The sequence below is a fragment of the Myotis lucifugus genome, unplaced genomic scaffold (assembly GCF_000147115.1).
Source record: "Myotis lucifugus unplaced genomic scaffold, Myoluc2.0 scaffold_734, whole genome shotgun sequence".
NCBI classification, from domain to species: Eukaryota; Metazoa; Chordata; class Mammalia; order Chiroptera; family Vespertilionidae; genus Myotis; species Myotis lucifugus.
In genome coordinates, this window is record NW_005871782.1 from 88,646 (window position 1) to 112,633 (window position 23,988).

Genomic DNA, 23,988 nt, shown 5'->3' on the forward strand with positions numbered 1-23,988 from the left:
CCGCATGGGGCCCCACGGTGCGGACCGCCTGCGGCTCGGCGCCCAGCCCCCTCGTTCGCCCCCCGGCCCTGGGGCTCCGGTTGCGGGCGGGGGGCGGGGAGGCCGGAGGCGGGGGGCGGGGCCCTCAAACCTCACCCTAGTCCTCGCGCGGGGAATCGGCCCTGGGGTTGAGGCAGGGTCCTCCCCGCTTCAGCCTGAGCGCTTAGGGTTCACGTCTCTCTAAACTCGGGCAGCGGGCCGCGCCTCCCAGCTGGAGGCACAGTCCCCCCGGACAGCATGAGGGGCTGGGCTGCTGGTCCGCTCCTCGCCCCGAGCCGGGCTCCGTGCTCTTTGGCCTGGGGGAGTGTCTTCGCCTCCCTGCTCCTCGGGGCACGGGGGGCCGGCGTCTGGGTCTCAGCTTCTCGGTCCAACCGTGCAGGCTGAGGTTGGCGACTCCCTACCCAGAAGGGCCCCCTGACCCTTCTACCACCGCTCCCACCCTCGGGGTGAGGACCCAGGATCCTCAACTGCCCCCAGACACAGCCCGTCCTCTTGGGGTCTGTGCCCCACGGTGGAGCTTGGGGCCCTATTGGGCCCTCGAGCGGATCCCAGAGCCCCTCCCCCCCGGATGCCCTCCCTCTCACCCCCAAGTGGATGCGGTGTTCTGCCCCCCGGGATGGCGTCCCTGACCCCTGAACTTGGTTCGGAGCCTAACTATCTACCATCTCTCCGTTTGGGGCACCGGGCTCTCTCTCTTTCCTCCCTGTTTCCCCTTCGGACAGCATCTGTGAGGCTTTGGACTCTGCGCCTGGGGTCTCTAACCCTCACACACGAGGCGTCAGACCCTAATCTTGGATGCTTCCCTATATTCCACTCCCCAGTGAGTCTCCTCAGATATAGCACTCTCCCCACACAGTCCCAGAACCACCGCTTTCGACCCCTTTATGCACCCAGCTCTGGTTTCTGAACTCCCCTCCTCTTTCTGCCGGTCTGTGATGTTGTCCTTGGAGGTCCAGGTTGGTTTCAGGATAGGCTTCTTTCTGTAGGATAGCTCCCCGGTGCCTCTCCCCCTCTCCCCGTGCTCTAGTTTGGGGTCCAGATTCCACATCCCGTAGATACCATCCCCTCTCCTAGCTTGGGACCCCTTTGAATCCTCTTAGGACAAAGCTGGGAGCATCCTCACCCCAGGGATACACCTTTCCCAGGTGCCTCTCCGAGGTCAGGCTCCAGAACCCTTGCCTCAACTAGATTATGATTCTCCCCTTCTTCCCTGAGAAGGTAAGGAACGTGATACCAGGGAAGTTCTTCACTGGACTGAAGCACTGCCTCTTGCCCCCTGCTGGTCTCCCCTCCCCAACAACCTGTAAATGTTGTCTCTCACTCTCCCCTCTCCTTACATCTCCCTTCACTTCCCCCTGGGATCTGAAATGCAGCCCTCTGGGTTCTGTGATTATAGGGTATTGCCCTCCCTTCCCCCAGACCTACACCACACACACTTCTGCACTTCTCTAGGGTTTGGAGAAATTGAAACTTGTTCTAGAGAAGTAGAGAGGTCTGAACTCTGCAAGCCCAAGGTGGCAGCCTGCAGGCCTGATGTCCCTGGAGTCCTGAAATTTAATCTCCTGGAGGGACCATTAGTGTGACTCTGGGCCCCCACCCTCCCAGACAGAGGGTAGGGTCTGAAGTCTTTTTTATTCCATCCAGAGCCTTGAAATATGATCCAGTGAACTCTACTTGACCCTCCGGTGGCTGGGCCCTCCCCCCCCCCCAACCCCAGTTAAATTAAGTGGACCCTTTTTTCAAGTTCTCTATAATACTAGCCTCCGTTCAGGGGGGCTTGAGACTGCAGCACCACTTTCTCACCCTAGGGAGCTTTCTTTCCCCTTCAGTCTCTTGCGGTCATTGTGAAGTGCCTTCCCTGTAATTGAAATGTCCCCCCTTTTAGGCACTTTCCTAACCTCTCAAGAGCTGGAGGTTTTGTCTTTTGGGGTGCAAAGTCGGCTGGTTCAAGGGAATACTGGAGGTCTGAGCTTAACCCAAGGCCCCTGATAGGTATTGGGGAGGCGGAGTTGGCCTGTGAACTCCCTGGGATACCTTGTAGCAGTTTGTACCCATCTCCTATTTCCTGGAGAAAGGGGCTTTAACTTTCCTCCCATGCTCCATACGCTGGAAAGGGGTTAAGTTAAGCTCTGATGTTTCTTCACACAGCTAGCTGCAACTCTGGAAGCCCTTGTGGCCTGGTGCTGTTTATAAACACAGATCTGAGGGGCCAGGCAGGGGCAGGATGAAGCCTCAGCAGGAGGTGATCTGTCAAGCCCTTGGGGCTTCCTCCTGAATGCAAGTGCCCCGCTCCCAACCCTCCCTCCCACCCCCCCAGTGTCAAGGGCAGGCTCCTCCCTGGTGGCAGCTGCTTGGAAATCAGAGTGGCAGCTTGAGGGGTGTGTCCCCGGATGCTGGTGCCGGAGCTCCAGATGTCTAACCTGGTGGAAGAGGCTATGCCTTGGGGCAGGGAGGGGGTCTTCCAGGGGTAGGATGGCGTCCAGAGATGTGTTGTGGTTGGACTCAGAAAGGCCAAGCCCACCTGCCTATAGCTCCATGGGAGGCCATCAGCTTGCACATGGCAGCGCCTCTCCCCTCATCGGCCTTGGGCCTCTTCCAGAAGAAACAAGTCTGTGAGCCTTTTTTCTCTGATCAAGGTAGGAAGTCAGGCTGAGAGAGGTGACGCCTCTTTGTTTCAAAGCTTTCTGGACTCTCTGAGGACCAGCAGACTGCTTAGGTACTTAGGTAGGGGGTGTGCTGTGGAGTGAAGGTCCTTCCAGGCCCCCAGGCAGCTGGGTGTGAGTGGAAGGTCCAAATCCAGTCCTGTCATTGCCACACAGGGAGGGAGGCCTTGGGCCAACCAATTCCCTCTGGGAGCCTCAGTTTTCTCGCCTATATAATGTTCAAGTCCTTGTGAAATGAGTGGCTGAGAACTCCCCTGTAGTAGTTGGCACATGATAGACCCTCCACTCCACAGCTATAGTGCAGGAGTAGGAGGAAGACCCTTCAGCAGAAAAGGGCTCCCCCTTGAGGTTTTGCAGGCAGGACTGGACAGCCCCCTCTGTTATCAGCGTGAGCCTGGTGGTGTACCTATAGAAGGAATCTTAGCTCTTGCGCTGACAAATGAGGAGCCCAAAGTGCAGAGAAGCCTGATAGCAGACCTAGGGTCGTCTGGGAACCTAGTGCAGAATCTGGTTTTGAACCCAGGGCTCCCGAGTCAGACTCCATGTCTCACCCTTAAATAGCCAGGAAACGGGAAACATCCATGTCTCCTGGATTGAGGCTGCTACGTAAACCCTGGCAGGGTTCCCACCCACCTCCAACAATAACACTTTCTCGGGTTTAGTTTAAGCGATTTATTGGTTTCTTTGGGTGCTATCCTGCGCCATGCTCGCCAGCTTTCCATATCCACTCTTGTCACTTGTACTGTGTGGTGTTTTTTTCTGTTCCCCCTGGAAGTGTCTTTTTCCCACCACATTTCATTCAGGCCAGCTTCAGGGCTCAGCATGGGTGATCTGAAACTCTGCCGGCCCATCCTCTTGGGACACTTTGCTTATGAAGCATATTGGGGAACTCTCATTCCCCTTGGTGTCCCAGAATCTCACAGAGGGAATGTATCTTCAGGCAACCCCAAAGAAAACATTGGGATCAACTGAGCTCTTGTGTTTGGTTTGATTTAGTTGGAGGGACCCTGCCAGACCTCATCACTTTGCCACAGTTCAGTTAACAGCCTCTCCAGCTGCTGGATTCCCAGAGCCTTCTTCTCAGACCCATGGTTCTTTTTTTTTTTTTAAATCCTCACCCCAGGATATTTTTCCATTCATATTTAGAGAGAGTGGAAGAGAGAGGGAAAGAGAGAGAAACACTGATGTGAGAGAAACACATTGATTGGTTGCCTCCTGCATGCACCCTGACAAGGGCCCCAGGACATGGGAGGGGGAGGAGCCTGCAACCGAGGTATGTACCCTTGACCAGAATTGAACCTGGGACCCTTTGGTCCACAGGCTGATGCTCTATCCACTGAGCCAAACTGGCTAGGGCAGTGATGGCGAACCTCTGACACGCGAACTCATTTTTTTGGTTGATTTTTCTTTGTTAAATGGCATTTAAATATATAAAATAAATATCAAAAATATAAGTCTTTGTTTTACTATGGTTGCAAATATCAAAAAATTTCTATATGTGACACGGCACCAGAGTTAAGTTAGGGTTTTTCAAAATGCTGACATGCTGAGCTCAAAAGGTTCGCCATCACTGGGCTAGGGCTTGGTTCTTAATCGGGGCTGATCCTGCCCCCAGGGGATATTAGAAGATGTCTGGGGGACGTTTGTGATTATCATGATTGGGATTTGGAGGTGCTCCTAGCATCAAGTGGGTGTGGGCAGGGATGCTGCTTAACACCCCACAATGTCCAGGACAGCCCCTACAGTGGACAATCCAGCTCACTTGTCTACATTGCCCAGATGGAAAAAGCCTGCTGGAATGATCAGCTAAAGTGCTCAGCTGTAGGTCAATGCTGGGGACAGTGTAGTAGAGATGAACAGCTCCTGGCATCAGTCGGGCCTGGGTTTGAATGTTGGCTGTAATGTGGAGCTCACACCAACCTGGGGGATGTTTTAAGAGTCACAGTATATAATGACATGTCCAGCTCAGTTCCCAGCAGGTGATTAGTATTAAGTTGTGGCTATCATCCTCTAGAGCAGTGGTTCTCAACCTTCCTAATGCCGTGACCCTTTAATACAGTTCCTCATGTTGTGGTGACCCCCAACCATAAAATTATTTTCGTTGCTACTTCATAACTGTAATGTTGCTACTGTTATGAATCGTAATGTAAATATCTGATATGCAGGATGTATTTTCATTGTTACAAATGGAACATAATTAAAGCATAGTGACTAATCACAAAAACAATATGTAATTATATATGTGTTTTCCGATGGTCTTAGGCGACCCCTGTGAAAGGGTCGTTCGACCCCCAAAGGGGTCACGACCCACAGGTTGAGAACCGCTGCTCTAGAGTCTAGACCAGTGATGGCGAACCTTTTGAGCTCAGCATGTCAGCATTTTGAAAAACCCTAACTTAACTCTGGTGCTGTGTCACATATAGAAATTTTTTGATATTTGCAACCATAGTAAAACAAAGACTTATATTTTTGATATTTATTTTATATATTTAAATGCCATTTAACAAAGAAAAATCAACCAAAAAAAGGAGTTCGCATGTCACCTCTGACACGTGTGTCATAGGTTCGCCATCACTGGTCTAGACCAAAGGGAAAACATGTCTGTGGCTGACATTGGTTGCACATTTATTCTGCTTTACATGAGTTACCTCATCAGGTCCTTCTGACATCCCAATGAAGAGACTGAGGGTCAGAAAGGCCATCAGTGTGCTCTGTTTTGGGAGTGGCTGAGGCTGTTTATGGAAAAACAGGATTCCCAGTTCCTGCCCTGGGGATGCTTTTAGGCCTGAAGATGTGAAAAGAGAACCTAAAATAGAAGGCGGGGGTGGGGGCAGTCAGAAGAGCTTTTGCTGTGTTGGCAATGCTGAGGAATGGAGGAGGAGGAGGAGGAGGAGGAGGGCAGCAGGGCTGAGCTGGGAGGGGGCATCATGTGAAAGGTGAGCTTCAGTGGAAGTGGAATCAAGCCCAGGCCAAGTGGGATTTATACCAAAGCCTCCTCCTGGGCTCCCACTCGCACCAGCCAGAATGAAAGGGGAGGGAGCATGGGATCAGGTGGTAGCTGACAAGGGCCTCATTTTGTTATCCCCCCACTCGGCCCAGGCAGTTCAGGGAAGCCCCCATGCCCCATTGGTGGCCCCTGACTCTGGCAGCCGCTCCCTCTGATCACATGTGTCTGTGGTTGCTCTTCCCAGAACATGGTGATGAGTTTTCGAGTCTCCGATCTTCAGATGCTCCTGGGTTTCGTTGGCCGGAGTAAGAGTGGACTTAAGCACGAACTTGTCACCCGGGCCCTCCAGCTGGTCCAGTTTGACTGTAGCCCTGAGCTGTTCAAGAAGATCAAGGAGCTCTACGAGACGCGCTACGCCAAGAAGAGCTCAGAACCCGTCTCCCAACCCCACCGGCCCCTGGATCCCTTGACCATGCACTCAACCTACGAACGGGCCAGCACTGTGCCCAGGACTCCACTCACAGGCCCCAACATTGACTACCCTGTGCTCTATGGGAAGTACTTAAATGGACTCGGACGGTTGCCTGCCAAGACCCTCAAGCCAGAAGTGCGCCTGGTGAAGCTGCCCTTCTTTAACATGCTAGATGAATTGCTGAAGCCCACTGAACTGGGTGAGTCCACGTCCTCTGGGGGTCCTGCCTTCCAAGTTCTGGTGCCTGTGGCCATGGAATATTTTCTGAGAAGCAGCAAAGTCAGGGTGCGGCAGAAGTCTTGTTCCTCATAGGAACCACAGGGACCACATTCGGGTCTTTAGATTAGTGACCTAGTGCCATCTAACAATATTTCCCTAATACCAGCAGCTTAAAACCATTGAGAGTCCCAGTTTCCAAGGGTTAGAACTCTGGAACAGTCTAGCTGGGTGGTTCTGACTCAGAGTCCCTCATAAGATCGAAGTCAAGGTGTTGGCCAGGGCTGGGGGTGGTTGTCAGCCTGGTGTCAGCCTCAGCTGCTGTCTGAGCTCAGGCTGGGGAAGGCTGACCAGCCTCAGCTTCCTGTGCCTCCAGGACTCCAAGTGGAATGTCCTGGGCCTCTTGTTAACACTCAGATTTTCCCTGAGTGTTCTCAGAGACCCCGCCCATTATCTCTTACATCTCAACCCCCACTCCCCCATTTATTCATTCACTCACTCACACAGTGTATATTGAGCACCAGTTGAGTGGGAGCCCCTGCACGCACGCACGCACGCACACACACACACACACACACTGTTGAACCCCCACATCTTTGCTCGGCCCCTGCTACATGCCAGATATAGGCCCTGGTCCTGAGTTGGTCCCTGGGTGCTGTGGCAGAGGTCACAGTCCCTTCATTGGCTACTTGGCTCACTCCCTTCCATCCTGCTGACCCAGCATCCTCTCTTGCTCAGCCAGGGGGCCCCTCTTTGCATGCAGACTTCAGCTTCAGTCCTGTGTTAGCCTGCCCCTTGTCCTGCCTTAGGTGTGGGGGAGAGGTAGAGGTGCAGCTGCCTTTCTCTTCTTACTTACAGACCTTGGGCTTACTTACAGAGGGGCTGTGGTTCTAGGTGAGGTTGCAGGAGGTAGAGGAAGGAGTTCTGGTGATTTCGACCTTGGAGTCTGAGGCCGTTCTCTGCTTTCTCTCTGACACGAGGAGATGTTTCTTGCAGCCCCCAGGTGGGGAGCAGGTTGGCCCGGCAGCACCTGTCACAGCGTTGATGTGGCAGTGCTGGAGTCCTCCAGGACGACTTCCCCTTTCTCTGCTCCCTCAACCTCTCTAGATGCTGGAACCCATCCCCACCACACCAGTGGTTTCTCTGCAGGGTTTTGGGGTCCTCAGGACTAGCTGGCTAGCTAATCCTGAAGGTTTTCAGATTCCAGAATCATCTTCAAAATGGGGAGGCTGGGTTTTCACCGGGAAGCTGCAGGGCAAGCCTGGCGCTGGGCGGGGAATGAAGCTGGAGGTGACTTTGAACTTGGGCGGTTGGCAGGTTCTCATCCCCTGCCTGGACCATGGGCTTCCTTCCTGCACTGCAAGCCTGCAGCCACTCCCACCCCATAGTGCATTGCTTTACGCTGTGCCCCCAGGGACCCTGGTCACCTGATCTCCGGGAGAGTCTGCTCCCCTGACTACACCAGGAATTATTCTGCTGGTGGCTCAGAACAAAGAGGCCGACCCCGCCCTGCCTCTGCTCCCACCCACTCGCCTGCCCTTGTCCCAGTGTGTACCCCTTCTCTGGGAGTCCCCCCCTTTTTTTTTAGAATACTTGGCGGCTGCCCGGGTTCCTAGGGAGAGGCCTCACTGAGCACAGGCCCTAACCCTGAAGCAGTCTGGTCCCCTCTATTCCCAGACCAGCAGTTGTCCGCCCACCTTACACCCTGGGTACCTCCCCATGTGAATTCTGGTGCATTGGCCTTGCCCAAGAGCTACTTTAGGAGGCTGTGCTCGGCCAGCTTCCCTTTACCCCTTGCATGACCTGTCAGCCATAACAAAGCTGGCTTCTAGATGGAACCCGTACTGGAATAGTAGACATAAATCACACAGGGTGTGTTCGGGGTCGGGGGAGGGGAAGAATAGAGCCACAGACTCAGAACTGAAGGACCTTAAGACACAGATGATATCCTCCGGTTGGGCAGGAGCTGGCCCAAGGTCACACAGCATTGCTAGGAAGGGGCTCGGGGCTGTGTACTCAGCCCTCTTCCTGATTCTCATCCTTCCCCACACCATCAGTGCTTGCACCCCTGCAGGGAAGCAACTGTTCTGAACCACATAAAGGTTCTGGATCCCAGGCCTCCTCTCCACATGAAGGGCCCATCTGTCTTTCCCTTCCCAGCCGGGATAGGCCAGTAGCCAGGCACTCCCAGGGCAGGGGCACTTGCTTCTAAATGATCCTGGGTCATGCTACTTTAGCTTGGGGCTCACTGGGTATCTTACAGCCTGAGGGTTCCCCCAGCCCAGCCACTTAGGGTGTCAGCCAGAATCTGACAAGGAAGGCCCAGATCTCCCTGTCAGGATTGGGTGGGGGGAGGGAGGCCATTATGAGACTTGCGCGCGGAAGGAAGGAAACACAACCTGGCTCAGTGCTGCTCTGAGAGGCTCCCCAGCATCCTGTGGCCAGCTCCTCATAGTGTGGGGACATTCAGCCTGCCCCACTGTCACCCTTTGTCCTGATAGCTCCAGATGCCCCCAGTTCTCCACCTGCCCCCTAGAGGTGGTCAGCACCCAGGTGGTTGAGAGCTGTTGGTCTGGTGCCTGCCTCATCGTTCATTCAGCCTGAGCCCTTTGGCTGGCATTGCCTAAGCAACAAGAAGGTGGTGGGGTCCCTGGCCTGGCACATTTTGCCAGGAAGTTGCCCTAGAGGTGATTATAAACAGTGCCGGGTTAGGAATGGCCTGATTGTGGAATACATGGTCTTTAGGGGTCTATCAGTACCAGGAGCCCCTTACTATGCATTTGTGGGGAGGTGGCATTCCTGTCCAGACCTGAAGGGTGAGTAGCATAAACTGGACAAAAAAGGGAGTGGGAAAGTGTGTTTCAGCCAGAGGCCCAGTGGTGAGAGAGAGCTTGTAAATGAAGGCCATTGTGATCAGAGCATGGTGTGGCATAGGAGGAAGGAGGGAGAACAGAGGCCAAAAAAACATGAGACGGGTGGGCCAAGGGGAAGCGTGGGGATTGTCCCAACGGCTTTGGAGTTGCTGAAGGTCCCATGAACTTTTCCAGGTCTTGTTTTCGTGAGTTCTTTCTGAGGCAGGTATGATCTCTGAGGTGCAGTGGCCGGCCTGCCGTCGCATAGCCAGTGTGGTACATACTTAGCTCCATTCCGTGGTGTGGGAGCCTAGACAGTCCTATGGCATCCCAGGTCCCAGGCTGCCAGCAGACAGGCTTGTGAGATGGAAGACCAGTCCCATCAATGGACTTCTTCAAATCCTCCTTTTCTTTTCGTTTAAACTTAGTAAAATTATGTGTTCATCGTAGAAAACATGGGGTGGTAGTAGAGAAACCAGCTGTGGCTGTGCTCCCTGGAGCATCCCTACTGGCCGAGTGGGCTTGCCGCCTTCTTTTCTCCATGGTGCAATCCTATGAAGATGTGGCTGTACCCTGACTGTTGTTTTGTCATCCTCCTCCCACCCACCCCAGTATATTGTGAGCATCTGCTCAGGTCCTTAAATATTCTTTGCTGGTGCAGTGTTCGAGGCTGCCTGGCAGCCTGGGGTGGAGATGGATGTGTGGGCCCTCTTTGTTGGTCAGTATCTCAGATCTAGCCCAGGGGCTGGTTCCCAGAATTCCCATTCCCTGGAGGACTCAGAGCAAGGGGTTCCCTCCCTTTAGTCCCTGGGAGGTGCAGAGGCATGTGGTTGTAAGCAGGGGCTGAGAGGGCATATATCCACAGCTAGCCAGTTTCCAGCAGTGTGGATGACAACTGAAGTACTTTTTGGTTCAGTTGGTGCCCATGATGACCCAAAGACACCTGACCATTGTGCTGATTCTTAGGATGTAAAGGTTTTGGAGAAAAATGAAGCAGGGAAGGAGGTGGGGAGTGCCAGAATTGCAAGGGTGGTGGTGTAGGTTTTTTTTATTAATCTTCAGCCGAGGATATTTTTTCCATTGATTTTTAGAGACAGTGAAAGGGAAGGGGGTGGGGGAGAGAAAGAGAGACTTGAATGTGAGAGAGACACATTGATTGGTTGCCTCAGGCACACACCCTGATCAGGCCTGGGGATCGAACCTGCAACCCAAGTACGTGCACGTGATCGGAAATTAGACCTGCAACCCTTTGGTGCACGGGCTGATGCTCTAACCACTGAGAACACCGGCCAGGACCGGTGGTACAGGTTTTATTTATTTATTTGTTTATTTATATTTTTTGGTACAGTTTTTAAATAAAGGTGCTTGGGGAAGACTTTCTTCCCAGTGCATTTTCACAAATTTAGAAGATACCAGGGAGGTGGAGATCATTGAGGGAGGAATGATCTAGCTAGAAGAGGGGGTGGTACATGCAAAGACCTCAAGAGGGGATGTATTTGACAGGTAGGGAGCATAGGAGGAAGCCAGGGTAGCTGCTGTGGAATTATGGCTACAGAGCTGGACAGATCATCCCCGAGGCCCTATGTAGCAGACGGTGAGCCCCGGGAGCCTGGAGACCAGAAAGTGGTATTTGTACTGATCAGAACAGGCAGTGGTGGTGGGGAGAGGAGAGCACTGAGTGCCAACAGGACTGGCTGAGGAATTGATGGGGGAGGGGATGTGACAAGAGTCATGGATGATGTCCACATCTCAGCCCTGAACAGCTGAAGGTGGAGCTGGTGAAGGCCTGGCTTTGGGGAATCCCCAGCCCCCTCCTGATGGTGGTGTAAAGTATGCCTTGTCCCAGCTGAGGTGGCAGCTCACCTCCCGCCAGCCACCTGGCTTCCTGGGGGAGCAGTGGGCCACCCCAGGCCAATGACACAGCGGAAAATCAGATTCAGAGTCCTCACAGCAGCCTCACCTAGAAATAGGGGCCATTCCAGGAAAGGGACCCTGGGTTCTGGTCCTTCCACCAACAGCTTGCCCACATTTCTTAAATAATGTTTTAGAGAGGAAGGGAGAGGGATAGAGAGAAACATTGATTGGCTGCCTCCCACACGACCCCTACTGGGGATCGAGCCCGCAACCCGGGCATGTGCCCTGACAGGAATCGAACTATAGACCTCTTGGTTCCTGGGTTGACGTTAAACCTCTGAGCCACACTGGCCAGGCTTGCCCACCTTTCTTATACTGTTACTGCTGGCAGAGCTCCCTGGCCAGTGAGTGTGTGGCTCCCAAGAAGCCTGCTGGGGTCCCTTTCCCTTCTCCCTGGGGGTCACTGTGAAGTGGGGTGATATCTTTGACCTCCCACCCAGTCTTGACAGCTCAGATAATGTGAAGCCTCACCTCCCCCCACAAATGCCCCTGGGCTCTTTGGGCAGGCCTGACTGTGGTGTCTGCAGGTGGCCTGCCAGTGTCCCCATAACCAATTAGGTGACCCTCCTCAGGACCGCAACCAGGACTCTGAAGGGACCAGCAGGGCCCTCAACAAACAAGCACGAATGGGCAGTAGTATGGCCATGGCAGCAGCCACCTCTTACACCGCACCAGCTACAGACTTGGCTGTGCACTCCGAGAGGTGGATCCTACGCATGGAGGGCACCTAGACTTGGACCAGGATAGGGGTACACGGCCCCTCACAGATCTGGAGTACAAACTCAGGCAGTCTGGCTTCTAAGCTGGAGCTGGTTTTAAGTTTGAATCACATTTGCTTAAATAGATTACCTGTTGTGGTTTGGAATTCAGAAGGTTCTAAGACAGGGTTGGCCAATTAGGGTGGGGGCCAACCCCACTGGCTGCCTGTTTTTCTAAACCAGTTCTATTGGTGCACGGCCACACCCATTTGAACGCTCGCTGTCTCTGGCAGCTTCCATGATACAAGGCAAAGTGAGGACATCAAGGCAGAGACCTTGTGGCTCAAAAAAGCCAAAAATATTTATACTCCAGCTCTTTATAGAACAGTCTGCCCACTCCTGTTCTAAAGGATTTGCAGTATAAATTTTAAAAGCTCCCTCCTACCTTTCGCAGTCCTCTGAGGCTGTGATTGTGGCCAGTTCTCCCACCCCCTCCCCCAGAGACATCTCTTGCACAAATAAGCCAATGTGCACTTGCACAGACCCCCTCCCTCCATTTGGTTGCACACGTAGCAGCATGATAAACACAAGGGGGCATGAGGCATGTGGTTGTAAGCAGGGGCTGAGAGGGCATATATCCACAGCTACCCAGTTTCTACTGCTTGGCCCTTTTCAGGCCGGGAAGCAGGAAATGGGCTTTGCATCTGCTACTTTCAGGTAACCAAAACACCTTGGAGGTTACTCCTTATTGGAACACAAAGAGCATCTTGATCCTTTGTTACCTGTTTTCCCAGTTGCATAGTATTCCTTTGTATGAAACCTCCTGTAGCATGTCTTAACCAGATCCCGTTGGCCGGCAATCAGGTGGTTAACAGTTTTCTGCTGATAGAAACCATTCTGAGTAATGTGTGACTGTGAGCGTTTTTTCTGTATGTGTGAGTGTCTGTGCTGATGGACACGTGCTCACCGAATGTGTCAGAACAGCCATTCGAGGTGGGGACAGAGTTGTTGCTGGTGTCTTACAGACCTGAAGAGAGCAGCCTGGCTCAAGGGTACATGGCCTGTCTGTGCTGCATCCTCCCAGTAGCAGTTCTCTGCTACTCTCCCCTAGAGTAGCAGTTAATAGTTTTCCTGAATAAACACCTGAACTCCACAGGGATGATAAGGCTACTGCTCTGAGAGTGACCCTTGGTGGGGGGCATGGGGTGGGTGAGTGGTAAATATTCCCTGAACCATAGGCTGAGGTTTGGCCCCAAGAAAGAGTAGGTTCCCTCTCACCCTCATCCCTGCCTAGTAGGACTCCGCTCCCATTTCCTGCTTCCCGGCCTGAAAAGGGCCAAGCAGTAGAAATGACCGTGATCCCTTGCCGGGGACCAGACATGACCCTGATCCCATGTTTGTGTTTAGTTCCACAGAATAACGAGAAGCTTCAAGAGAGCCCATGCATCTTCGCGCTGACGCCCAGACAGGTGGAGCTGATAAGGAACTCCAGGTGCTCTGGCCCCACCCTTTGCTGACCTCCATGGCTAGATGGTGGGTGGGTATGGTCTTAGGTGGCCTAGGAGAGCCTTCAGCCAGATCTGATGCAGAACCTGCATTCTCACCCCCACTCCAATCAGGGTCTGTGTGCACAATCAGCAGCTCCGAGAGGTGGGCCAGTGTCTCCCTTTAACAAAGTCTGTCCTCCTTAGCATTGTTGACATCAGGGCCAGGTCCTTCTCTGAGGGGGGCCATCCTGGGCACTGTAGGGTACTGAGCAGTATCCCTGGCCTCCACCCTCTTGGTGCCAGGAGCACCCCCAGTCATGATGACCACAGTTCCAGACATAGCCAGTGTCCCCTGGGGCAGAGTCGCCCAGGTAAGGACACTGGGCTGTCCCCAGGTCTCCGACCCTGCTCTCTGAGACTCCATCTCCAGCTGAGACAGCAATCACCACTGGAGCAGCCGCTTGTTGGGGCACTCAGCACATGCCAGGCCCGCACCCACCAACCTACTTAATATCCACATCAGCCCCTCATTGTCCAGAGAGGGGAAGTCATTGCCCCAAGTCACCAGTGAGTAAATGGCAGGAGAGAACATTCTAGGTGGTATCTATTGGCCTTCGGTTCCAAGGGAGGTAGTGGGTTAGGCTGCCTGGCTTGCCCAGGAGAGGCCAGTGGTCACCCAGCTGAAGGGTTGGCATGGTGCACTCCCACCTCACTGACCCCTCCTTTCCTCTCCTTCCCTGTGGTTTCCTTGGGGCACAGAGAACTACAGCCTGGGGTCAAGGCCGTGCAGGTCGTCCTAAGGTAAGCCAGGTGTGCCAGCTCCCCGAGGGAACCCTTGGCTATTTCCGCCTTGGGTGGCTACAGCCCTGCTGTGTCCCACCCCAGGTGCATTGAAGCTAGGTCCCCCTTCCTCACGACAGCCCTCTGAGGCTCCCAGCTAGAGGTGGAGCCTGTTCCTCCCTTCTTCCTACTGGCTGTCCCTGGCTGTGGACACACCACTGTCCATCCCCACTCAGGCCAGACGTGGGGCCGAGATCCCCTTGTGCAGCCCAGCATTGTGATCTACCCATCAGGCCAGATGCAGCCCGGTCTGTCATCCTTGCCTCTCCCAAGGGCCCTTCCCCTGCCCTCAGCCCCATGGTACCCGTTGTCATTGCAGAATCTGTTACTCAGACACCAGCAGCCCTCAGGAGGACCAGTACCCACCCAACATTGCTGTGAAGGTCAACCACAGCTACTGCTCAGTCCCGGTGAGCAGGGCAGCCCCCGATCTGTTGTTGGGATGGCCAGCATGGAGGGAAGGGCAGGGACACAGACCATCTACAGTGGCTGAGCCTCCACCTGTTCCCAGGGCTACTACCCCTCGAATAAGCCCGGAGTGGAGCCCAAAAGGCCCTGCCGCCCCATCAACCTCACTCACCTCATGTACCTGTCCTCGGCCACCAACCGCATCACTGTCACCTGGGGGAACTATGGCAAGGTGAGTGGGGTGGGTGCTGCCCACTTGCTTGCCCCATCAGCCCTGACACCCCTATCCCACCTCTGCTCACCCTGCCTGGCCCCACCCAGCCCTAACACCCTTCCCCTCTCTATCCCCAGAGTTACTCGGTGGCCTTATATTTGGTGCGGCAACTGACCTCCTCAGAGCTGCTGCAGAGGTTGAAAACCATCGGGGTCAAGCATCCGGAGCTGTGCAAGGCACTGGGTGAGCACTGCAGTGCCTTCCCTTAGGTGACTGAGTGTGGTTTTAGCTCTATTACTGCTTACCCTCCCTTTGCTGGACGTGAGGAGCTTGTCTACAGGGGGTGCTCTTGTCAGGAACCTGGACCTTCCAGGATCCATCAACACCCTGGGGGTCAGGGAACTTGGGAGGTCTCTAGAGGATGTTGGACTGTCAGTGCAGAGGCCGGAGGCAAGGACTGGCGAGGTGTGCTCACAGACTCGAGTGAGCCAGGGGGTCTGGGTGCGCTGAGCATGTGGGGCTTGTACAGAGCTTTGCAGGGGCGTGGAGGAGAGGAAGACCTCAGGTGGTGGGGTCTGGCCTGTTGGCTGCAGTGCAGGGAATGGGGTGGGTGGGCCCAGGAGCATGGAGAGGGGAAGTAGAGGCTGGATTCATGGTTGGGGTTCAAGGTGCATAGGGGATGACCCAGGTCTGATTAGAAATGGTAAGAGTGTCTGTTTGTTTTCTTTGTACTTTTAACAATCAAAAAATGTGTGTGTGTGTGGGGGGGGGGGGGTCACAGCATTTAAAAAACAAACAAAACATGCCATCAAAAGTGATAGACAAAACCTAGAACTGGTTCTGTCTCTTCCTGTATCTGTGCACCAAGGGCTGCCCAGGCCACAACTGTGCTCAGGAATTCCTCCACTTAGAAGCTGTGTGGTCAAATCACTGGCCCTTTCTGGTCTCTGAGATGACTTCTGATGCCATCTGACCAGTGGGGTCACTGAGGTGCAGAGTGGCGGAGTTAAGGCCCTATGACCCGAGGTCTCAGTGTATGTACCCCTCCCTGCAGCCTCCCCTTCCCTCAAAGGGCCCTTTCTTCAACCCCCAGTCCCATCTGCCTCTCTCCCTGTGGAGACAGTGGCCAGTTTGACCAGAGTGCCTATTTGTCAGGGGCAGGGTTCGACATGGGGACTGACCAGGGTTCATCCAGGCACCAGCAGCCACAGGATGGAGGGTGGGGCAAATAGAGGCCTGGCTTGACTCCTCAGTGAGGAGTCAGGGGCCTTGTAGAATTATGGGCTGGAGGAATGTATGTGTCAGCCTGGGCCCCTGGTAGGATGGACTGTCAGGTTTTTGCTGAAGGAAGCCCCGACTTCATTTCCACAGCCAGCCTCAAGGTAGGCATCATCACCAGTGGAACTTCTGTTTTTTGTCTCACTTGAACCCTTCCTGATGCACACGCCTTCTCTCTGTCAGGGGGAAAGTGAGGCCTTGCTTCAAAACCCAGTGCAGCCCTGCTGGGTAGCTCAGTCTAACTAAAGTTAGAGTGTCCCAATATGCCAGGGTTTAAGGTTCACTCTCTGGTTAGGGCACATAGAAGAAGCAATCGATGAATGCATAAATAAGTGGAACAACAAATCCATGTTTTTTTCTTTCTGTCTCTCTCCCCCTCTCTCTCCTTCCCTCTTTTCCTCTACTTCTCTCTCTTCCCCACCTCTCTAAAATCAATTAAAAAAGGAGGGGGGCGGTCATGGTGATGGAAAAATAATAAATAAAATCTATTTTTTTTTAAATCAGTGATACTGCACCCATTCTTAGCTGCCCAGGGTCATTTCGATGAGCCAAGGTCTCTGGGGCCACCATTAGCACTTGTTAGGCAGAGAAAGGAACCATGGGATGGAAATTCATACTGAGGTGTTATTGGCTGTGAGAGGAGAAAGGAGGCTTCCTGGAGTCTGCAGCCTCTTGGGCCCAGTTCTGGCTTTAAGCAGGGTGGCCTCCACTCTGCAAGACCCAGAATTGATTTGCCCTGAGACATCAGGGGGGCAGTCACCTGCCCTGGGACCCTCCAGGATAAAGTTTAACTTCTGGCTTTGAAAGCAGAACATGCAGCCCTGGCTGGTTTGGCTCAGTGGATAGAGCGTCGGACTATGGACTGAAGGGTCCCAGGTTCAGTTCCGGTCAGAGGCACATGCCCGGGTTGTGGGCTCAATCCCCAGCTGGGAGCGTGCAGGAGGCAGCCAATCAATGATTCTCTCTCATCATTGATGTTTCTATCTCTCCTTCTCCCTTCCTCTCTGAAATCAATAAAAATATATTAGAAAGAAAAAGAAAGAAAAAAGAAGAACATGCAGGAAAAGGAAAGGAGGGAGACTGGTCCCAGGGCTGCACTAGGTGCTTTTCCTTCCAGTCTTTTTTCCAGCACACAGGCGAGAAGGAGGGCTTTGGGTGCTACTATGAGCATGTTTTCACATTGTATCTCACTTTTGGGTGCTGTTGCCATCTTTTCCTTTATTAGAGAAGTAACATTTGATTGTACAAGGGAAGCTGTGCTGGTAGGTTTGCTTCTACCCTTGCAGGGCCCATGGTGAGCACTTCTGGACTGGGACTTCGGTGCTCCCTAGTGGGCACTGTCTTGAAGTAGGGGCCCTGCCTCCCCGCCAAGGCTTCAGGGATGGTTTTCATCAGAATGAACAGAGGCACAGCAGGTGGCTCTTTTGGTAGCTGTGTGTTGCCTGGATCTTTCCAGAAAAGTCCTGTTGGTTTGCCTCATGGTGCACCCAAGCTATCAGAAATAACTGTGGCTGCTGCCCAACTTGCCTCCTGGCCTGGCCCTGTGGGCACCTCTGCCCCTTCCCCACTAACACTGGCTGCCCCCTTCTCCACAGTCAAAGAGAAGCTTCGCCTGGACCCTGACAGTGAGATCGCCACCACCGGCGTGCGGGTCTCCCTCATCTGCCCAGTGAGTCGATATGGTGGTCCCCCTCCCTCACCTGTTTATTATGTGGGGGCTGCCTGGTGGCCTGTTCATACCCCCTTCCTCTGCCCGCAGCTGGTGAAGATGCGGCTGTCCGTGCCCTGCCGGGCAGAGACCTGTGCTCACCTGCAGTGCTTCGACGCTGTCTTCTACCTCCAGATGAACGAGAAGAAGCCTACCTGGATGTGTCCGGTGTGCGACAAACCAGCCCCCTACGACCAGCTCATCATAGATGGGTGAGTCACTAAAGCACAGGGGGACTGCACTGCCTGCCGGGCTGCACCTCACCTCTCGAGGGTCTCTGGGGAGTGCGCAGCAGAGCCATGCAACTTGAAGGCCTCTGTGCCTTTTGGCAGCGTTGGAAGTCCCAGGTTGCAAACAGGCAGGATTTATGTGTGCAGGCAGCAGGAGTGTAGCTTAGGGTTCAGAAGTGGGCTCTGGACCCAGGAAGCCCACTATTCCCCGGATGACCTGTGTTCTTGGAAGCTGTTTTTCTGCACGTAACACGGAACTGAGAAACCCTTACCTCCAGTCTGATGCACAAAGTTGCTTCCTGAAGTTTGTTCAGTACAACCTTAGTCATGCCCTCCATAGAAAGGTGAAAAGGACACACATCTCCACCAAACTCTGGTCACATTCTCCTTGTCCCCTTTCTAGATGATACTGGTGCTTGGCCAGACTGTCCCTCAGCCTAACAAGCAGGCCGTCCCCACACCACTTGGGGACAAGGGGCAAAAGGCTGTTCTCCCCAAAAGGGAAACTTTGCTTAGGTTTTGGGTTTCCAGAAACCGAGCCCAGCACCTGACTGAGCAGCTCCTGCCAGGTGCTGGCCACACCCACCCCTGTCCCCGAAGTCTGATGGGGGCAGGGAGAGGTGGCAGCCTAAATAGAAGTTGGTACTCAGCTCTGCACCGCCAGCCATTGAAAGCTGAGACTCGAAGCTTGGGGTGTGTACACACAGAAGGGTTGCGAATGACCTATAGGGACTGGGTGCGAATTTGTCCCCTCATTCAAGCACTCATCTCGGGGACCATGTTCAGGGTCTTGCCAAGCCCTCCCTCCCAACTGTCCCAGGAGGTGGACCTTAATTGTCCCCACCTTTCAGATGGGGAGACTGATACTCAGGGGGGCAGTCACCTGCCCTGGGACCCTCCAGCTCGTAGGTAGCCAGGCCAGGTTCAGCCAACTCTGAGCCTGGATCCCCTCCCCAGAGGGGCTGAGCTACAGCCCTCTGTGCTATCCAACCTCAGGGTGGAATGAGGAGGCCCCTGGGGCTGGACATGAGGTCTGGGTCTGAATGGCAGCTCTGTTCCCAGCCTGGCAGCTGTGCAGCCCAGCACCCGCCTTCCCTCCCCCTCACAGGCCTAGAGTGGGTCACTCGGGCTCGGGTGGTGGAAGCTCTGGCAGGGCTGGGGACGGAGGCTCTGTCCCATACAGACCACGATCCCAGTAAGCCCATGGGGCCTCACGTAGCCCAGGAAGCTTGCTGGAGGAAGGGTTTTTGGTTTATGTATTTATTCTTTGAGGCTCTGCCATCTGTTCCTCTCTGGCCCTAAGCTGGGTGATCCAGGTGTCCCCAAAAGTACTCTGTCCCAGACCCTATCTTCAGGGAACTCCCACCTGAGCTGGGGGGACAGGGAGAACTGAGCCAGATCCAGATCCAGATCCTGTTGCTTATGCTCTGCCTAGAGGACGAAGAGGAACTGTAGAGTGGGGCTTTGGAGGGTGAGTGGGATTTTTCCAGGTAGAGAAGTGCATTGCAGGAAGAGCTTTGTTCACACAAGGGTGACCCTGGGGGTGGGCCTATGAGTGAGGGAAGGGTGGGAAGGACCCCATCAGCTCCAGAGTGTGTCCTGGAGCAGGACAGCCTCCCTCCTGTGTGACTGTGACCTAGGTGGTCAAATTCACTTGGAGGCAGGTGCAACTTTGACACTGAAAAAATGCTGGGGGCCATGGTGACCCATTGCCACAGCAGCATGTGTGTTCTATGCACCAGGCCTGGCCTGGGCATTGGCTGTTCCTCAGGTCCCCCCAGCTGCTGGAGATGGTGGCAGAGACTGAGGCCCTGTGGCCAGGAAGTATCAAAAAGCGGGGACTGGACTAGAACCCAGGCTGCTGCCACCTGGTCTTGTGGCCTCAGGGAGTTCACTCCTCCTCCCCAGGTCTTAGGTCCTCCATTTTGAAATGGGCCTGGCTGGCAGTACCTTAGCAGCCAGTCCCCAGGATCAGAGCACACCTCATTGGTTCTGGTTCGCCACAGGCGCGCTCTGGGAGACACTTGTCTGTAGGGGACTGACAGACTCTCCAGGGGCCTTTGAGCAGCACATAGCTGCCCTCTGAGCCTGTTTCCTTATCTGTAAAAATGAGGGTAGCACAGAATCCGGATGCCAGGGCGGGGGCCACTCGGTTAGGGGGCTGGGTAGGCAGGACCCTTCTTGGGCCAGCCTCCCGGGCCCCATGCTCTGAAGGTGTTGGAGGGAGTGCCTGCACTGTGCCATGAGTGGGTGACTGCAAGCCTTCAAAGCAACATGGCAGACCCTCCCAGAGGGCCTAGCTTGTGCAGACCCCATGCAGGGAAGAGACTGGCCCCCTCTCCCTCCAGGACCTCAGATCACTGGGGCCTGGCTGGTGCTTTCATGAAACTTCTTTTGCAAAGAAGAAAGTGGCTTAGTGAGCATCCCACCAGAGTCCAGGGGAGCAGGGTGTGGCTCAGCTGGCCTAAGAATCAGTTCTCCTGTACCCCCCCTCCGTGCCCAGGCTCCTCTCCAAGATCCTGAGTGAGTGTGAGGATGCCGATGAAATTGAATACCTGGTGGATGGCTCATGGTGCCCGATCCGTGCCGAGAAGGAGCGCAGCTGCAGCCCCCAGTGCCCCATCCTCGTACTCGGTGAGTCCCTGACTCAGCCCCCAACTGCTCCTTCGTTTGCCCCAATACCTATTCTGGGGGTTTGGCGGTTTCTGAGTTTGACTTGTGTCCTGCTGTGTGACATTTTCATCTAAAACACAGCCACCCCAAATGAAAAAAGACCAAGAAAACCAAAAAGGAAAAAAAAACACCAGGAGCCCTGGCTAGATAGTTCACTTGGTTAGAGCATCATCCCAATATGCCATGGTTGTGGGTTCGATCTCCAGTTAGGATACATACAAGAATCAACCAGTGGCCCTTGCTGGTTTGGCTCAGTGGATAGAGAGTTGGCCTGCGGACTGAAGGGTCCCGGGTTTGATTCTGATCAAGGGCACATGCCTGGGTTGTGGGCTCAATCCCCAGTAGGGGGCATGCAGGAGGCAGCCAATCTATGATTCTCTCATCATTGATGTTTCTATCTCTTTCTTCCTCTCTCTCCCTCTCTGAAATCAATAAAAATATATTTTAAAAAAAGTCAACCAATGAATGCATAAAAATAAGTGGAACAACAAATTGATGTTTCTCTCTCTCTCCCTTCCTCTCTCTCGCTCTGTAAAATCATTACATAAAATATTTTTTTAAAATGAAAAGGAAAAATAAAACAGCCATCCCCGTGGAGTGGATCCCATCCCCTCAGAGTGGAACAGACCAGGGCTCAGAACTCTGCACTGCAGGGAGCACACAGTTATTGAGCATCTGCTGTGTGCCAGGTCCTATACAGGGTGCTCCCCAACGTCAGGAGGCCTCTACACGAGGCAGAAATGGTATCCCAGGATTGCCCCTGCCCCTTGCCACCTCATTTCCTCATTCGGTAGGTCTGCAGTCCTGAGCATCTGTCCCTGTCACCCTCAGGCACCTCAGACACCAATGGGCTCCTATCCAGCCCCAACGTCAACGGTGGCGGTGGCAGCATGCTTGGGGGCTCTGGAGGCGGGGGCGGCACAATGGGCAGCATTGAGAATGGGAAGCTGGGAGCTGACGTGGTGGACCTTACGCTGGACAGTTCCTCGTCTTCAGAGGAAGAGGAGGAGGAAGAGGAAGATGAGGAGGACGAGGATGAGGATGGCCCCCGGCCCAAGCGCCGCTGCCCCTTCCAGAAGGGCCTGGTGTCGGCCTGCTGACCGATCGTCATCCACCACCAACTGGCCGGACACTCAAATTTTCCTGGTGCTCACCACGCAGAGGGGTGCAGGCGGGCCTTGGGGTGCAGAGGGAGGAGTGATTTTTTTTTTTCTTTTTATTGTTCATATGGTTTTCCACCCCTTTCCCTGGATCCTGGCACCTGTACCTCTGGACTCTCCTATTGGAGGATTAAAAAAAAAGTAAAATTACAAAAAAAAGTACAAAAGAGAAAAATGAAACAAAAAACAAACTCTTAAAAACAAGACGAGCCACCCACACAGCTGTTTCCCCAGCAGGAGTCAGAACCCAGAAGAGGGGTGGGCAGGACACTGCATCCTCCCAGATGCCCCACCTCTTCTGATGACCATTCCAGCTGGTACAGAGGGACCTGGGGCTGGTGGGCGCAACAGGGAGGACTGAGGGGCTCCCTGGCAGCAGCCACGACTTGGACATTCATGTTCCTTTGCTTTTCTTCTCTCTGTGAACTGTCCTCTCGCCCAGAGACCCTGGAATGGGCCTTTGAGCAGTGAGAGTTTTAGCCAAGAAGCCATGGAGTGGGTTGGGGTGGGAGGGGGCGGTGGGGGCCGTGAGCAGGTGGGTGGGGGTGGGCTAGGGAGGGTTTAGCCACAGATGTGTTGTATTTTTTGAAAGTGCAATAACTTGGTATTTTGAAGACCCAGCATGTGGCCAGAACCCCCTTTGAGGTGGGGGCTTCAGGGTGTGGCACCGTGTGGCGTGGGGGGGTCTCAGTTCTTTAGCCAGCTACCTCGGTAACTCCAATTCAGGTTAACTTCCCTACGGAACAGTGCAGATGTCCACGGGTGCCACCGCCGGGAAGGTGGCCACCTCTGAGGGGCAGCAGGGACTCCTGCCCCGTCCTCTTAATTTGGGGTGGTTCCTTCCCCTCTTGCTCTTGGGTTTTCCGACGGGTACGAGGCCTGCCCTGCAGCCCCTCCCCCTGGAGCCTCATACTCGTCTTCCAACAGGACTGGGCTGGGGGCCACCCTTTAGCAACCCAATTAGCCTTGGGGGTGGTCCAGCAACCATGGGGCTTCCATAGCAACCCCAGATGCCTCCAGGGACCTGCAGCTGGGTGCTTGGCCCACCACCCAGCATCCTTGCCCCCTCAGAAGCCACAACACCCCAGACCACTTCTGCCTGCCCTCCTGTTTTGCTTTTTCTGTTCCCTGTCCTTTCCCCACCAACCCCAGAATAATTTTCCTTTGTATAAACAACTCTACTAGTCAGGAAGCAATATCATTTCAGGTCTAAAGAAAAAAGGACATAAATCTGGTCGAGGGCAAATTCAGTTTTACTGTATAAACTCAGTTGCGCAGTCCAGCCTCCCTCAGTCTGCACTGGCAGCTGAAGGCCGCTGTTTTCTAATATTTGTATTCTAATTTAATTGTTTTTTTAAAAATGCAAATAAAAAGGTCAAGGTGAAGCCACCATGGCATCTGCTTTTCTGTGTCTCTGAGGTGTCAGCTGGGGGGCAGGGACCAAATGACAAACACCTCCCCATCCACAGTTTTTTCTCTGCTGCATGGTGTCCAGAATTCAAAAGGCACCACATTTGGTCAAATGAGGATTTCACTTGGAACTGCCTGGCCCAGTGTCCGTCTGCTGGGCCTGGTGAGGCAGGCATTAGGCTCCCAAAAAGATGCTCAGCACCCTGTCACCAGGGAAATGCAAATCACAACCACTAGGAGGGCTAGAATCTCAGAGCAACAAGTGCTGGTGAGGATGAGGACTGGGACCCTCCTGCACTACAGGTGGGAACATAAGATGGTGCAGCTGCTGTGGTAAGTCCGGCAGTTCCAAAGTTAGCCCAGACAGTGTGGCTCAGTGGTTGTGTCGACCCATGAGTCACCTGTACTATTCCGTTCAGGTCACAGCTCTGGATTGTGGGCTCAATCCCCAGTAGGAGGTGTGCAGGAGGCAGCCCAAGGATGTTTTTCATCAATGTTTCTTTTTAAAAAAAAGATTTTAGAGGAGAGATAGCAACATCAATGATGAGAATCATCAATGGGTTGCCTCCTGCATGCCCCCTACTGGGGATCGAGCCTGCAACCCCAGCATTGTACCCTGACCAGGAATCAAACCGTGACCTGGTTCATGGGCTAAGTCTCAACCACGGAACCACACTGGCTGGGGATCTTAACGTTTCTATCTATCCTCCCTTCCTCTCTAAAATCAATAAAAACTTTTTTTAAAAAAACACATGGAGTTACGATCTGACCCAGCAATT

General features: G+C 53.9%; 1 protein-coding gene across 5 annotated transcripts in view; it reads left to right on the forward strand.

Moving 5' to 3' along the window:
• The window catches only part of PIAS4 (protein inhibitor of activated STAT 4), a 22,531-nt gene extending 565 nt beyond the window's left edge, over positions 1-21,966 (forward strand). The window contains exons 1-11 of one of the 5 annotated variants that reach the window (XM_023746809.1): positions 2,382-2,675; positions 5,894-6,320; positions 13,209-13,293; positions 14,048-14,089; positions 14,448-14,538; positions 14,640-14,768; positions 14,888-14,993; positions 17,624-17,697; positions 17,788-17,948; positions 20,470-20,600; positions 21,471-21,966. In XM_023746809.1, the coding sequence (XP_023602577.1) occupies positions 5,897-6,320; positions 13,209-13,293; positions 14,048-14,089; positions 14,448-14,538; positions 14,640-14,768; positions 14,888-14,993; positions 17,624-17,697; positions 17,788-17,948; positions 20,470-20,600; positions 21,471-21,739 (1,512 nt within the window). In that variant the 5' untranslated portion in view covers positions 2,382-2,675; positions 5,894-5,896 and the 3' untranslated portion in view covers positions 21,740-21,966. Of the gene's footprint in view, positions 1-2,381; positions 2,676-5,893; positions 6,321-13,208; positions 13,294-14,047; positions 14,090-14,447; positions 14,539-14,639; positions 14,769-14,887; positions 14,994-17,623; positions 17,698-17,787; positions 17,949-20,469; positions 20,601-21,209; positions 21,436-21,470 lie in introns of those variants that run through there. The other 4 variants (XM_023746811.1, XM_006105912.3, XM_014447979.2 and 1 more) reach the window with 4 other exon arrangements.
• The last annotated feature ends 2,022 nt before the right edge of the window (positions 21,967-23,988 follow it).